Here is a 16,068-nt window from a genome sequence, read left to right as displayed (position 1 = left end):
CTTGTCTCTTTAAGTTGGTCTCAGGCGGGAGTCCCTTGCTCTTCCCTCAGAGGAAGCAGACCTCTGCATTTTATTGATATAAGACAGTTATTGGCCCAAGGCAATTTCCTGCCCACCCCAGGAGTATGGGTGTGGTGCCTCTCCCTCTCCTGCGGGTCTCTGCCTGAGTCCTGGGCTGGAAGGTTTCCTACTGTCCCCCGGGGGAGAGCAGAGTGTCTTGACCCCTCCCAGGGAGAATGGATTTGGCCTGTGGCTTGAAGAAGAGAGGGTCTGTTTTTGCTTCACTGTGAGGGAAGGCTTTGCCTGCCTCTACAGTCGTGGGCACCACCTGCTCTCCTGGGCTGCGCGGGGACGCTCTCTAGCCTCCTGATTTACCCTTTTATTTCTCATAAGCACCAGGTGGAAGAGGTTCCAGACACACTGTAGCCACACCAACCTTCATCTGTTAAGATTTTAGGCCTGGCCGGTGGCTGCTTCTCTCTCCTGAATCTGCCAAAGCTGAAGCAGTAGCCCTTTCCTTGGGGAGCTCGTCCCTTTCTGGAATTCAGTTAACTCCTTCTGATGGGCTCAGGGAAAAACTGTAATTTTGTCGATTATCCAGGCTTTTCCCACTGTTAGGATGGGAGCAATGTTCTTCGAAGCTTTTCCTACCCTGGATACTCCCCACACAGAGCCTCTGAGGCTGCCTGGCCCCATCTGATCTCACCCCACATGGTCTTAACACTGCAGACAAACCAGTTTGGGATCTTTTTGGCAAAAATTTCATGCCAAGCACACACACCCAGAGTTTTTTAATCTGCCTTTGCTCTTTTTTTTTTCCTCAGGTAAAATGTCAATTTAGAGGAATCTTCTGAAAACAATCTGTCTGATGAGGACAGGGAAGAGAGCTCAGCCAGCCTGTGTTCCTTTTAACATTTTTAAGAAGCAGATGAAAAAAAAAAAAGTCACATTCAGCCTGAATGATTTAATTTGGAGCATTTTCTTGTACCAACTGTGAGAAATTCCATTGGCAAAACAGACAATTCCAGACATTTGTTCTCAGTAAATTATTCCTCTGTTTAGCGTCTCTGATTGCCCCAATTACACTAATTGATTTCTAAATGTACAAATACAGTAGACGTGTCACAGGAGATTTAACTCCTGTCCTGTCCAGAGGAGAGGACGGTTTCAAACAGAGACACCGCAGTGTCTGGAGATCCTCCGTCTCTCTGAAACCGCCAAGAACACCTCCAAGGCTGCTGCTGACATTCTTGTGCGGACACGGGGCATTCCTGTCCTTTTCCCACAGCTGTTTATTTCGCCCACACACACAGCTGGCCCTGCCCCCACGGAGCGGGCGGCCTCAAGTGGTGTCCCAGGGACCTCGTGCCCACCTGCCCCTCCCACCCCACAGCCCCCAGCTCTCATGATGTCAGCCCCACCCGCTTTCTCTGAGCTAGGCAGCCAGGAAGCATGGCCCTTTAACTCATAAGCACCTACTATGATGTCATCAGTTCTGCTTATCAGCTTAGTTGGCTGCCCTGTTGCCAGAGGCGACGGAGCCCCAGCCAGGGGGGAAAATGTGATGAAGGAAAGGGGTGGAGTCCTGGGAAGAATAAGCCAAAGCAGTGGCAGAGGAGGCCAAGAAGCCGAGGACCCCAGAGTGGACAAGAGGAGAGGCAGGGGAGAGGCTTCTGGGTAACCTGCCTTCACGCCCCGCCCACTTTACCCAGGTGGGCAGCAAGGAGTGAAGCCCTCGCCCATGAAGGACAAGGATGCACACGAAGGGGATCGCGCACCTAGCTCTTATATTTTATATCCCACATTCCCATTCAGTCGAGCCTCTATTAGCTTTTTGTCTGCCCAGAGAAGATAAGTATTAAACACTATGTTACAGGAGCTTAATTCCCCAGATAGCAGCCCTCCTGTACGTTCGTGACCTTGAGCTTGCTCTATTATTGGTCCCTATTTGTGAGGCAAGATCACACTATATATTTGCAGGTCTGTAGCCCCGAAACAGAGTAGGAAATAAGAAATCTAAACAGGGCTATGGAGAGAAAAAAGGATTGAAATGGTTGCCATCCCTTCCCCGAATCTTGAAATTGATGGGAAAGGGAGAAAGAGGAAGAGGAGAAAGAAAGGCAGAGATCATGGAAACCAGAGGGAAAGGAAAGAGGGACTGGAAAGGAAAAGGAAAGGAAAGAGGGACTGCCCATCGCTATAAGCTCACTAGACAAGGGTGTGAATTAAGCTGCTAGCAAAGAAACTGCTACAATATAAATCTTGAGTCCTCTCCTCAAATTGCTTGTATTAAGTTCTCTGCCCAAACAGAAACAAAATCCAAAGGGAATGGGGGTTTTCCCATCATCCCTTCTCCTCCTTTTCCCAGCCCTCACTTCCCAGCTGGAAGAAGTCAGCACCAGCGGAAGCAGGACAGGGAACCACAGGTGCCCTGCAGGGGCATCTCAGGAAGTGGAGGGGGCCATGGAGTGCTTGGGACTGTGGTACATCAAGTGGAGGAACAGACACCTCGAGGACGATGCGACTCAGTGTCTCAAGATCTGCGGGAATTTAAAACCTGGAAAGAGGGAAGGCCAGACAGAGCCCTGAGGTGATGGGCCAGGCTTGGGAGTATCTGCACGATCTCACAGATTTTAAAAACACATTACAAAGAGAGATGTCACAATACTTAGAGACATGTGTATACACACATGACAACCAGCAGCCCTGGGCACATCAAGTGAACAGATTTTGGTGTCTACATACCACCCTCCCTTAAAAGGAACCAGAGGGCCTTGGAAAAGTGGCTGATCCAGGGCTGGGGCAGGGAAAGTACAAAATGACCCTGGGACAACCTGGGCCGGAAAGTAAGGAAATCAAAGAATCATGTGGACACATCAAAGAACACAGAAGCCAGCTTAGTCAAAGGGCTCCTACTGACCTGGTTTAGATTTTATCATCAAAATAAGCCACGAGAGAATCAGATTACAGTCCATCGAATAAAAGAGGAACCCACGAGTCTGAACACGTATAAATAAACAATGAGAAAACCAAATCAATGAGGGACAAGGGAAAGCTCAGCCTTCAGTGGGACGCCAGCTAATCAATGCAGAGGAAATGATGGAGATGGAGCGCACTCCCTGGTACTGTCATGTTGGTAGCCGATGCAGGCAGAAGTCACCAGTGTATGCCAAGAATGGTGGATGGAACTTTGAGGAGGAACAGGATGTCGGCATTATATGGGAATAGTCCCCACGCCCCCCAAGAAAATACTGATCAACTACAAAGGGGAAAATCGATGACTGTACAGTAGAAAAACTTGGCAGACATCAGCTTCACCAGGTGATCAAGGTTACCATCACCAGGGGCAGGAAGGGAGCACGATTTCAATGGGATCCTGCCAAGGGCACGCTGCCTCAGCCCGGTCACAAGCAAACATCAGCAGCTGCAGCTGAGGTTCAAACCACAGACTGGAAGACGGTCAAAAAGATGAGAGAAGGGCCAGAGACTGAGAAGCATCCTCCACTGAAGGAAGCTGACAAGATAGGAGCAGTCGATGCCAAGTGTGTTCCTGGAGAGACTCTGTATTACGTGGGAAAATGTCAGACTTCTGGGGGCGGGGGCTCACCGAGACGTTCAGGGGTGATGGGGATGACGTCACCTGCGGTACACATCACAGATCCACAGACAGGGACGGTCACAGAGAGTCAGGGTGAGGAGGCTGTGGGGTCTTGGCCACTTTTCTGTTGATTCGAAACTATTTAAAATTTCAAGAAAGACAGTGGGAGGTGGGAAGGAGTGTGGGAGAGTAGAAGAGGCTGGTGGAGAAGCAGAGGGAGAGCTGTGGGCCACTCCGGGCTCTGGCGCTGGTGGGAGAGGAGGGGCAGCCCATTGGGGTCCCCACACATCTAGGACCAGAGCCAGCGTGAGGAGCGGAACACACACATCCCTCCTATCTCTAGGCCCCGTGAGGTGCAGCCTTTAACCGGAGCTGAGAGATGATTCCAGGCTGGAAATCCCGGAGTGCCATGAAACCACGACAGGCAAGCCGCCCACAGCCCTGCGTGGGAACCAGCGTATGGGACAGCCGGTCTCAGGTTCCGTCCCCAGGGCCACCCACCCGCAGCCTCCTTCTGACCCAGATATCGCATGGCTCCCCAGAGACCGCTTGGTGGGAAAGGTCCGCTAAAAATATATGATCCTGAAATCTAACACATCGGAAGCCAGAAAGAGCTGAAGCGATTACCGTAACCCTGACAGAAAATCACCCATCATCTCGTGTGCCAACCTGTCTCTGGTCCAGGGTTGGGGAAGGTGAAATCAGTGCAGAAACTGAGAGGAAGGCGCAAACCCCGAGGGAAAGGAACAGGACCGGCTCTGAGCACGCCCCTCCCCTGCTTTATTGCAATCTAAATTTAGCTCCTTCCCCAGGTAGCGCTGCAGATTCAGTTTACTGTATGCTCACGAGGAGGAAAACACTCAAATGCTTTTCATTATCTGAAGGAAAAGAAAACAAGAAAAACCCAGAAACCCACACCTCTTTTGGAGCTCTGGGACGAGGTGAATCCATCCGATCACCTGCCCTTTACTCTCCGGACATCCCTTGGTGGCCTCCCCGGGCTCAGCAGTCCAGCAGCTGCAGGGATCGGAGGCCCTTCGGGGATGGAGGAGGGAGCATGAGCTCAAGTTAATGAGAGAACAAAGACTCTGAAATTCAGCTCAGCAGCTAAGAATATCTCCTATGGACTAGAAAGAGTGTCCACGTCCAGGATCTCGGCATTCCTTTAAAACGATAAAAAGAGCCAGCTCTTCAGAAGCAGGGCAGTGGAGTTTAGAGAAAAGATCACTGGATACTGGACCGGGGACTCTAAACTGTCCTCCTGACCTGTCACTTCCCCTGCAGGGCCTCAATCTGTGAAACTTCAAAATGACAAGACGCCTCTGATCTCTCAGCTTCCTCTTCATGCCACAATTCCAGAACCAAGAGCGCTCAGAAAGTAGTTAAAATATGTGTTTTTGCGGGCAGAGATGCAGAAAAAGGTGTGACAAGACTCACGCCAAGCTGTTCAGTGACTTTGGGGAGTGGGGGCACAGGGGGGACTTACAGATCTTTCATATTTCCATAAAGCGTAATTTTTTCTTTTTGAATATTTATTAACAAAGATAAAACTAACTTTATTTATTTTTAGAGGAGGGACTGGGGATTGAACCCAGGACCTTGCACATGCTTTACCACTGAGCATACTCTCCCCTCTAAAGTGTGAATTTTAAAACAACTACCCTTTATTCACTTTGTTGTTAAATTAAAAATCTCGAAACACTTAAAATCAGGAACACAGTTGTCAGAAGTGACAAAAACCAGTTCTAGCAAAGAATTCAGAAACCATCAAATGTCAATAACCTCAGGCAAATTCACACGCATTGTCTATTTCCAATCAGAAAGAAAAGGAATTGCATGTACGTTTCCTCTCCTAAGGAGAGGGGCAGATCTTCCTTCAAGGCCCAAATCGAATGTCATTTTTCTCCATGACTTTCCCTGTCTTTCTGTCATCGTCACTCCACACTCTATTTCTAGTCCCCAAAAGTGAACCACTCTCCCAGCCGTGTTCCCACCTCACTCAGTGACTATACTGAGGCCCTTCTCATGTGGAACTGCCTTTACTGGCTCTTGTGACGGTGTCTCTCCAAGTACGACTCTTTTTCTTGTTGTTGTTATTAAAGTATAGTTGATTTACAATGTCGTGTTAGTTTCAAGTGTACAGCAAAGTGATTCAATTATACATATATATTCTTTTTCAGATTCTTTTCCATTATAGGCTATTATAAGATACTGAACATAGTTCCCTGCGCTATACAGTAGACCTTGTTGTTTATCTCTTTTATACATATAGTGCATATAAGTTCATCCTAAACGTTGAAGTAGGACTCTTTGAGGTCCCATGCTTTCCCCTGTACCTCCAGTCCCAGCATGGAGCCTGGCACTTGGTGTGTTCCCTAAGAGTTGGCAGAACTGAACCCACGTTCATGCAACCTGACACATACACAGGGCTATCTTTCTTCTTAGTCTCTTAGGACTGAGAATGTCATGTCTAGTCTTCACGCTGTAAATTCACAGCAATCAAGCCATAGACTAGGGGAATTTGGAGGGTGTGCTTTCCTTGCAATATGTTCCAGATCGTTCCTGACGATGCCATCACCCTTTCCTAGTTTCTAGGATCCCAGAGATGTCCAGATGTTGCTACAAGTGGACACAATGATGAACCAAAACTCTTCCTTCACTGAGGGGAAAGGGGAAAGGGAAGGCTGCCCAGAGGAGGGGTCCCCACCACACAGTCAGCCCGTCTGTGGAGTTCGGTGCACAGACCTGGGCTGGGAGCTGGGAGCCCCTGGCTCCAGTTCAGGAAGACTCTGCCTCTTCGCTAGCCTCACTTGTCAAGCACATGGCTCCATCCACCCCACATCTGGGGTGATGTGAACACTCCAAGTGGCGGTGCCTGGAAGGGCTTGGGAAAGCAGGGACACCAGAGAACTGGCATTTGTGATTCTTAAACACCATGGGTCTCTCTGACTCATGTCAAGTAATCAACGTCACTTAAAACTAAAAATCAGTCACGTAATTAGCAAGAGGAACATCAAATAGCTCATTTCTGCCACAACGCAGGAGTCATTCACCTATTTAAAAGATTTCAGGGGATGGAGGTGTTCAGGTTCTGTCTTTTTCACTATTACCCTTTCTAGTAGGAACGAGATCTTGCAGAAGAGTCCCTGGTGGCAGCGTAGGGCGTCGAGCACTCCTCATCACGCAGACCACTCTCCCAGGTGGGGGCTGAATAACACATTCTTCCCTCTCCCCCATCACTATTCCAGAGCTGCACCAAGGCAGCATGTTTCAAGAAGGCTTAATATGATGGTATTGTCATAGCGGGTTTGCAGCGTGAGTTGGGGGTGCCGGTGGAATTAGGGGATGACGTCATTGAACATGACCTCTGTGCCCTTCAGTGGTTCGTAAGCAAAAGGTGATGCCAGAAAATGGTAACAGGTAATAGTAATAGTACTAGTAACCGTATCGACACTGATCTAGACGCACCATCCTCAGATCTAGATGGACCCTCCTCACCTGATGGACCACATCCTCCTCTCTCGCATCTCATTCGCCCCAGCCTCACCCATCTCCCCGATGCCTGTGCCTTTCGCCTGCCTCTGCACAGCCTGCTCCTTCTCGCCGCAGTCCCCCGTTCCCAACCCCCTATCTGGCAAACTCCCACTCTTCCTGCAAAAAGCCTCTCTGTGACTCACTGGCATTCCAGCCGCCACCCCCGGACGGAGGAGGAGAGCGACGGGGACTCACTTTGAGTGGCCAGCACGTGGCGTCATAGAGCAGCTCCGTAAATATGTGTGGAGTGAATGAGCAAGTGAATGAAAACGGCTGGCACTGGATCCGCAGCCTTCTATTTCCAAGCTGGGCTTCTGCACCGACCTCCGAGTTCTTCGAAGCAGAGGCTGCAGGAATATAGCATCTACCACAGTGCCGGGGGGCGTGGTCAGCGCTCCATACATGTTTGTAGAACAAATGAACGAGCAGAGAAACTGCAAGTGGTCTTTGTAAGCTCATGTCTCCAAATCCAGAGTCATAAGGCTCAGGAGATGCTCAGAACTCACCTCCTGACCTTAGCTGCCTGAGCCGTAAAGAGAGAGGTGAATGCCGCAATGTCCTCTAAAGCTCTAAGACTATAATTTGGAAAGGAAGCAATTATTACGATCACCAGAGCCCAACAAATCCTGAACGGAAGACGTGGCCTTTGGCTGCTGTAGAAAAGATTACTCTGTAGCTCTTGCTACAGGTGCGCCTTTTATTTGAAACGCCGAAAACCCTTCACTTTCAAGATAAACAAGTACCTAACAGTGGTGGGGTGCAGGTGGACGGCACGTGTGGAAACTTTGAGAACACCACTGGTACTAGCATGGTCTCACAGGCCCTCGTGGGCTCTATATTAGTGTTGGGAACTGTTAATGTTTTTGTCTCTGTTCAGATGGTCGAGCTGCTGGAAACGGCAGCAAATACTGCCATGTATTTGACGAGGGCGACTGGTGCCAGACTCTGAACCATCATCACCACACAGGAGAAACATTATCCCAAGAGCGACTGTTTCGCGATGCTCTTAAAGTGACAGTGCTTAGAACTGAAAGCCTTCCTCAGGTTTAACTGGAACCCACCAGATCCACTGGAACCCAAGGGATGACGATGTTGATCCTTTCTGATGCTTCAATCAACTAAAGCCCGGACTCCATTGATCACTGCCCTGCCCACGCCCCTCCATGAATATGCATGCATCCTTGGCTTAAAACTTTCCCAATTTTGCTGTTTGGGGAGACACGGCTTTGGGAAAGGTCCCTGGCGTTCTCCTTACTTGCTGCCAGTGACAAATCCTTTCTTCTCCCAGAAAAAAAAAAAAAATTTGACAGTGCTTAGCTGGACATCCTATCTGGGCTAAACTTCAAATACGTAAGCTTTAATCATTAGTGGTTACAGACTGAACAGCTACCAACTGAATTTATGAGCACCTACTGTGTGCTGTGCAGAATCCTGACATGGAGCACTGAATAAAGCAAAGTCCTCTCCCTTTGAGGTGTCTCCATTTTAGCGGAGAAGACAGAGCGTAATGAAGAGACACATGGTGAGTCAGGCAGGAGTAAGTACCATGGAGAAGATCAGACAGACTACGGGGACAGAGGATGCTCTAAGATAGAGGATGCCCCAGGACACCTCCCTTCTAACTCTATGCTTTAAGCCAGTGCTGCTGACCACAAGGCTTCTCTGGTTGAAGTGAAATTTTCTCCGAGGGTCTTAAGTAACTTTATTCCTACCAGGAAGGCCAATGAGCCTGGGTTTGTCAGCATCACAAGAACAGAGCAGAAACCTAAAACAGCGAGGCTTTCCGCCCCCCGGACTTAACAGCTGGCACCTCCCAGTGGAGTATCCATGGTGACCCCACAATTCTAGGAATTCGGGAGAACAGAGGTTCTGACTCTCTCTCCTCTTGTTCTCTGTTTATTTGGCTAACTGCTAACCGTGTGAGGTCAATTAGCTCACCCCAGAAAGTATTGTTTTCTTTCTATCATTATGACCACCATAATAAAATATCTTGATTTGATACAAGAATCTAGCAGTAATTCTGGAAATTGGAGATATGACGCTGATATTAGTATCTGCCTCATCACGGATACTTTATTCAATCCAGTATTGACCATCGACTCTAGGACACATCGGATGCTGGGCACTGCGGGGCAGAAGCAGCCATGGACTTCGCCCCCAGGTCACTTAGCACCTTATCCATCCTAGGACAGCTAAGGCGTGCTTGATGCCATCACGCTGTACGGTTGGACGTGGCTGAGCTGTGAGAGCGTCTGAGTGACTGCAGGGAGGAGGCCACTCAGGGTCTGGGGATCACTGTGTCTTCACGATGACTTTTGATACAACTCAGTAACAAACAACCCAAACAACCCAATCCAAAAACGGGCAGAAGACCTAAACAAACATTTCTCCAATGAAAACATACAAATGGCCAACAGGCACAGAGAAAAATGCTCGATATTGCTAATTATCAGAGAAATCCAAATCAAAACTACAAGGAGGTATTCCCTCACACCCATCAGAATGGCCATCGTTAAAAAGTCCACAAACAATAAATGCTGGAGAAGATGTGGAGAAAAGGGAGCCCTCCTACATTGTTGGTGGGAATGCAGTCTGGTGCAGCCATTATGGAAAACGGTATGGAGATTCCACAAAAAACTACAAACAGACTTACCCTATGATCTAGCAATCCCACTCCTGGGCATATATCCAGAAATAGAGAAACTCTAATCCAAAAAGACACATGCCCCCCAATGTTCACAGCAGCACTATTTACCATAGCCAAGACATGGGAGCAACCTAAGTGCCCAACAACAGATGACTGGAGAAAGAAGCTGCGGTAAATACACACAATGAAATACTACTCAGCCACACAAAAGAATAAAATAATGCCATTTGCAGCAACATGGATGGAATGGCAGATTGTCATACTAAGTAAGCCAGAAAGAGGAAAAAAAAATACCAAATGACATTACTTACATGTGGAATCTAAAAAAATGACACAAATGAACTTATTTACAAACAGAAACAGACTCACAGACATAGAAAACAAACTTACAGTTACCAGGGGGTAGGTAGGGGTGGAGGGGTTAAATTAGGGGTTCCAGGTTTTGCAGATACTAATTACTATACATAAAATAGAGAAACCAGAAGGCCCTGCTGTACAGCACAGGGAACTATATTCAATACCTTATAATAGCCTATAATGAAAAAATATGAAAAGGAATGTATATATACGTATAACTGAATCAGTAGGCTGTACACCAGAACTTAACACAGCTCTATAAACCAACTATACTTCAGTTAAAAAAAATTTTTAAAAAGAATGGCTTTTGAGCGAAGACATGAATCAATCAGCCCACTGCCATGTGGTGGCTGCAGTGACAATAATGGCATGGTCTTGGGCTGAGGGAAGGCCCCTGGCTCCCATGTGCCCTGTGTCATGTGTGCTGAGACCACCACAGCCACAACAACACACTGCAAGCCTGGCTTCACCGCGTCCACTATCTCCCCTTTATTCAGGGCTCCCTCCCAAATCTACGTGGTCCACTGCCTCATCCTCCTCACCAGTCTTCCTGCTCCTGTCCCTGTGCCCCAAACCAATTCTCCATACAGCAGGCAGAGTGATCACTTAAAAAACTAACTTAGATTGAGTACCTTCCAATGGCTTCCCATCACCCCTGGAGCAAAATCCAGGTCCTTGCCATGGCCTGAAAGCCCATCAAGATATGGCCCCAGCAATCTCTCCCACCTCCCTGCCTACCACTCCTCTGGTCCATCCTTCCACTGCAGCTATGCTGTTCCTCTTGCTCTTCCCCAAACAAACCAAGCCCGGTACAGCCCCAGGGCCTTTGCACATCCCCCTCCTCCAGGAATGCTCATCTCCAGAAACCACATGATTCTCCCTTACTTCTTTCTAAGTCATCCCCTTAGAGAGGCCTTCCTGAACTACCCTCTAAAGCAGGCTCCTTTCCCTCTCTCCATGAGATGTCTCATTAGCTGGCATTATACATTTGCTCATCTTCTTGCTCATTGTCTGTCTTCTTCACCAGCTATCAGTGTCACGAGGGCACAGACTTTGTCTCTTTTGTGTGCCTTGCTCAGGGCCTAGAATAGCACCTGGCACAGGCAAGGTGTTTCATACATAATGTGTGGAATGGCCCCCGTGAAGACACCCAGGGATTAGATTCAACACGCCTCTCGGCCCTGTTCTCATCAGCTAGCATTTGCCTTCCTCGAGTGCTGAATGACTTCCAAATATCTGTCTTTGGATTGGACCTCTTATCTGAGTTCCAGGCTCAAATATCCGATTGCTTACTATATACCTTCACTGGATTCCTCGGACACACAGCTCTGCTCCGGCCTCCTCACATACTGACCACGCCCCCTCCCAGGTCATGTCCCGGCGACTGGTGCCGCCCTCCGCCCCTGCACAAGCCAGGCATCTGAGGTCCTTCCTGAAGTCCCCTTTCCTGCCGCACCCCCCCACCCCCAACCATCTCCACAGCCACGACCTTTATCCAAGCGACCAAGTGTCTCTCCTGGACTATGGCCAGCATCTCATAACCGGCCCTTCCACCTGTCCTGTCCACACTGGGCAGTGTGACCCTTTAAAGCACACCTGTGGCCACATCACTCCGGTGCTTGATGCTGTGGTCAGCTCCTCTCGGCTCAGTTTAAAGATCAGAATCCTTAACACGGCCTCTGCAAGCAGGGTGGATGCTCTCCCAGGACGCGCTGATACAGCTGGGCAGGTTGTCAAATGCTGAGATACCTCCGTTCCTCGGGGTCAGTACCCCCAACCCCTGCCTCCCTGGACCCTCCCCCAGACCCTTCTCCCCCATCGGCAACCGCGGGGTTAACGCCTGCGCAGCCGGAATCACAAGCTGGCGCGCACATGCGCACATGCGTACATGCGTGCGCACATCGCGCAGCCTTGGGGCAGGATGATCCACTTGTGACCATCGTCCCTGCCTCTAAGGTCCAGCACAGACCCAAGGTCACCTCTCTGGCCTCATCTGGTCTCTCTTCCCTCCGCCTGCAGCCACTCTGGCCTCCCCTAAACTCTCAGGGCTTTTCTCTGCCTCGGGGACCTGACACAGACTGTTCTGTACTTCCAGAATGTTCCCTCCATACCCCAACCCCAACCTCATTAAACCCCAACGCATCCCTTAGCTCAGCATCTCTCCCTCTTGGTAGCTGTCTCTGACCTCTAACCCTATGTCACGTCCCTCTTTTATTTTCTCATAAAACTGTGTGCCGTCTACTCTGCATGTTTTTGTGTGATTTTTTTTTTTTGGCGGGGGGTGGGGGGCTAAGTAATTAGGTTTATTTATTTATTTTTAGAGGAGGGACTGAGGATTGAACCCAGGACCTCGTGCATGCTAAGCTGTGCGCTACCGCTTGAGCTATACCCTACCCCCACCATCTGTATGATTATTTGACTACTTGTTCTCGCAGTCCGTAGACTACAGTTCACAGAGGATGAGGACGACGACTTTCTTTTTTAACTATTACATCCCTAAAGCGCAGCTCTACGCCTCGAGGAGGTGTACACGAAGACATCAGCTACACGAGCCTGAAGCTTGAAAAATGCTAGCATAAATTTAAAAAGCGGGCGTCCACCTAGAGATGCTGGCATTTGCATGTGTCTTTGTGTGTCCTTACGTGTGGATTTGTTCTTAAAGATTCTCTAAATGTAATAATGATGATCGAAATCAGCACACACGTCTATGCAATAAGGAAGCTGCCCTGATTATTCAGATGTCGCTTATATAAGCCTCTTCTCCCACCACTTAGAGTAATTACTTCCTATGATGGCAAACGGCTCCAATTCTTGCCTCAAAACATACTATCTGAAAGTGTGTTACTTACATAAGGAGCAGCATTTGCTGTTTTACTGCTATCACAGTCCACTGGCTCCAAAGCAAATTCTCAAGCCATGACCCCAGGACAAGAGCCTGTTTTTAGCTTCTTAAAACAATGAGCGCGTGTTTTAAAGAGAAACAGTTCTCATCCAGGAAGGAAGACGGCTGTGCGCATCACAGAGCAAGGGCATCATCCTGCGGTGCTCGGGTTAACTGAGGGTAAGCTTGCCCACCCCCTGGAGTCCTCCCCCAGTACTCTCCACCCAGGGCCAAAGCCGAACCGCCTCACTGCCTCGTAAAACCAGAAGGAGGCCCCCGGTGATGCAGGGAGTCCTGGGGCGGTGTCCGCAGCTCTGGCCCCACAGCAGGCACACAGCACAGGATAGAGACCAGCAGGGCCCTGATCTGGGGCAGGAGCTGGGGAAGGAGCCTTGGCACCGAACCAGCAGGAGGGGCTTTGCACCGTGTGATCCTTTCCTCCTCTTGAAGTTACCTCCTCGCCTGCAGCAGTGAGTGGTTTCCTCTGGCATTAAGCCCATTGGAAACGGTGTCAGTGGAGCGCAAATACCACCTTGGTGCTTGTGGACCCCAGGATGAACGGAGGCGGTGCCCTGGGAGGGACGGCAGAGGGGCAGGCTAGTTGTACGCAGGGCCTCACCACCAGCAGGCCAATTAGAGCCAGTCCCAGTGTCCTCGGAATCTTCCAGTTTCACACAGGAGACCAGCTCTAGCTCAGGGCTTAAGATCGTGCAGTAGCCCCCATTTCTGCTAAATGGACTTGAGAGCTGGCATCTTGACCCTGGGAAGGCCTCGGAGAGGCTGGTTTTTCTCAAGTGGGAGCTGCACAGCAGAGAGATGCTCAGCTGTGCCTCTGATGCCACGGCCTGAACAGAGGAAGCCGGGCTCGCATCCCTCCCGCCCAGGACTGCATCAGCAGGTGCCCTCCGGGGGGCCGGGGACAACAGGACAGCTCACACAGCTGTTCCTAGGCATGTCGTTCACACCGAGCCCCTCTCCCCAGCCCTCTGAACCCTCACTTGACCCTCAGACTTTGCTCCTACTGTCTCTTCCCAGGAAAGAAGTGGATTCAGAGTCTCAATCTCTCCAAAGGCGACCTCTACCTCTGTGTGTTTCCTTAGCCTCACCGTGAACATCCTTAGGTCTGTGGACGCATGCGCACTGGAATATTTGGGGGGGTGAAAAAAGGGAGGGGGATTGCTCCTCCTCATCTCGTTTGCATCCCCAGGTCCATCCACACGCTTGTCTCCCCACCGAAGTTCACTGCCATGGCGTCTGCGGGTATCACACACCTACTTCTGTTTCCCATCACACACCTCTCCGCTTCATCCTCTCTGATCTTTCAGCTGTGGATTTACACAAAAGACCAACTGAATCCAAAAGGGGGTCTTGGCAAGTGATTCTGTGCATCTTAAGCAGAGTGGAGGGGCAGGGAAAAGAGGCCAAGGGGCTAGGGGACACTAAACTGCATTGCAGGTATTTCCCCTGCTGGCTTGTAAAAGTCTTCCAGTCCAGTGCAACGTGGCTGGATGGTGAGGATGTCGTCCTGCGCAAACTAAGACAAATGCTGTATGAGCCCACTGATTTGAAGTACCTGGAGCTGTCAGATTCCTAGAGACAGAAAGTCAAAGGGTGGCGGCCAGCGGCTGGGGGAGGCAGGAAGGGGGAGTTACGGTTTAACGGGTATAGAGTTTCAGTTCTACAAGATGAAAAGAGTTCCGGGCATGGATGGTGGTGATACACACTGAACTGTACACTTACAAATGCTTTAGATGGAGAAACTGACACAAGGTTGTAAATTGACTACGCTTCAATACAAATCTATTTCTAAAAATGCTTAAGATGGTTAATGCTATATTACGTGCTTTTCACCCCAATTAAAAACCGTTTTTCAAGGGTTAAAATGGTTTTGTCAAAAGGCACAATTGGGGAATGTATTCTAAATTGGAAACGGAATCAGCTGGGTACCTGAACAATTTAACTGACGGGCCAAAACAAACAAACAAAACAAGTCATTCCATCCCAGCCCCAGCCCGACCCCATCCTCTTTCTGGGGAGTGAGTTCCTCCCTGTTCAGTCAGCTCCTCGATCCTGGGCCCTGAACCCGACTCTCTGTCCTCCACTCTGTCCTGCACACATTCAGCTTCCTCCCCACCCTCTCCCCAAACCAAGCCCTGTCACTTAGAACCAAAAACATCCAGAGGCCGTTTCGGCCGCGCTGTTCTCAGCCTCCGTCAGCACCCGACAGAGCATCCTCGGCGCTATTTCCTTCTCAGCCCAGCGGCAAACCCACAAAGGCCGCTGGTGGACAAAGGAGATGAATGTCACCGCTGACACAGCCTCCTTCAAAGGCCCTTCCTCCCGCCCACTCTCAAAGGCCACACATTCTGAGACCACAGCAGGGACCAGCTCGACTTCTAAGGGGAGAGGCCGCAGGGGATGGAGCCAGGCGTGGCCCATGCTCCTCAGGCACCGGCCCTTCTCCATTGGGCCCTGGGCTACAAACACTAGGGTCGTGCCTTTAGCAGGTGGAAGCCCTGGGGGATTTTTGTGGTCACTGGGAAAGGTTAATAGAGGCAGATGAAAGCTTTCAGAAGTGGCATCAAGCAAGAGCCACTCTTCAGAGACCGTGTGCCCGTCCGCCTCCCACTTACCTGGTTACAGGTGTTAATGTCTACCCCATTCCGCAGGTGGTCCAGCGCTTTGTCCAAGTTACCTGATCTTGCTGCTCTCAGAAAGCTGGTAGCAGCATCGGCCTGTGAGAAGGAAGAGCAGCTGTGAGTGTGTCTCGATCTCGCACGATCTCGCACGATCTCGCGGTCCATTCCAGCCCAGGGCTGCGGGGAAGGGCCAGGGTTGCGGCCACAGCCCTCCCGTTAGGGTGCCCACCATGGGAGCTGGGTGTGTAGGGGCCTGGAGCCCCTGGCAGGATGGCTGTCGGCCCACGTGGAGGGGCTGCCTTCAGAGCCCAGCCTCCTTTCCTTTGGGTGTTTTTAATGAGCCAGCGTTCTTGGCTAGGACCCGGGCGGGACCAGCCTTCGAGAGAGATCCTGTTCCATAGTGATGCTCAGC

At 50.1% G+C, this 16,068-nt stretch overlaps 1 protein-coding gene across 1 annotated transcript in view; it reads right to left on the bottom strand.

The window, feature by feature from the left end:
• Window positions 1-15,821, bottom strand: part of LOC102533706 (ankyrin-1) — a 76,452-nt gene extending 60,631 nt beyond the window's left edge. The window contains 1 exon segment of the mRNA XM_072950113.1: window positions 15,651-15,821. Within this exon segment, the coding sequence (XP_072806214.1) occupies window positions 15,651-15,821 (171 nt within the window).
• Between the last annotated feature and the right edge of the window lie 247 nt (window positions 15,822-16,068).

The sequence above is a fragment of the Vicugna pacos genome, chromosome 26, assembly GCF_048564905.1.
Source record: "Vicugna pacos chromosome 26, VicPac4, whole genome shotgun sequence".
Taxonomy (NCBI): Eukaryota; Metazoa; Chordata; class Mammalia; order Artiodactyla; family Camelidae; genus Vicugna; species Vicugna pacos.
This window is presented reverse-complemented; position numbering and strand designations above follow the sequence as displayed.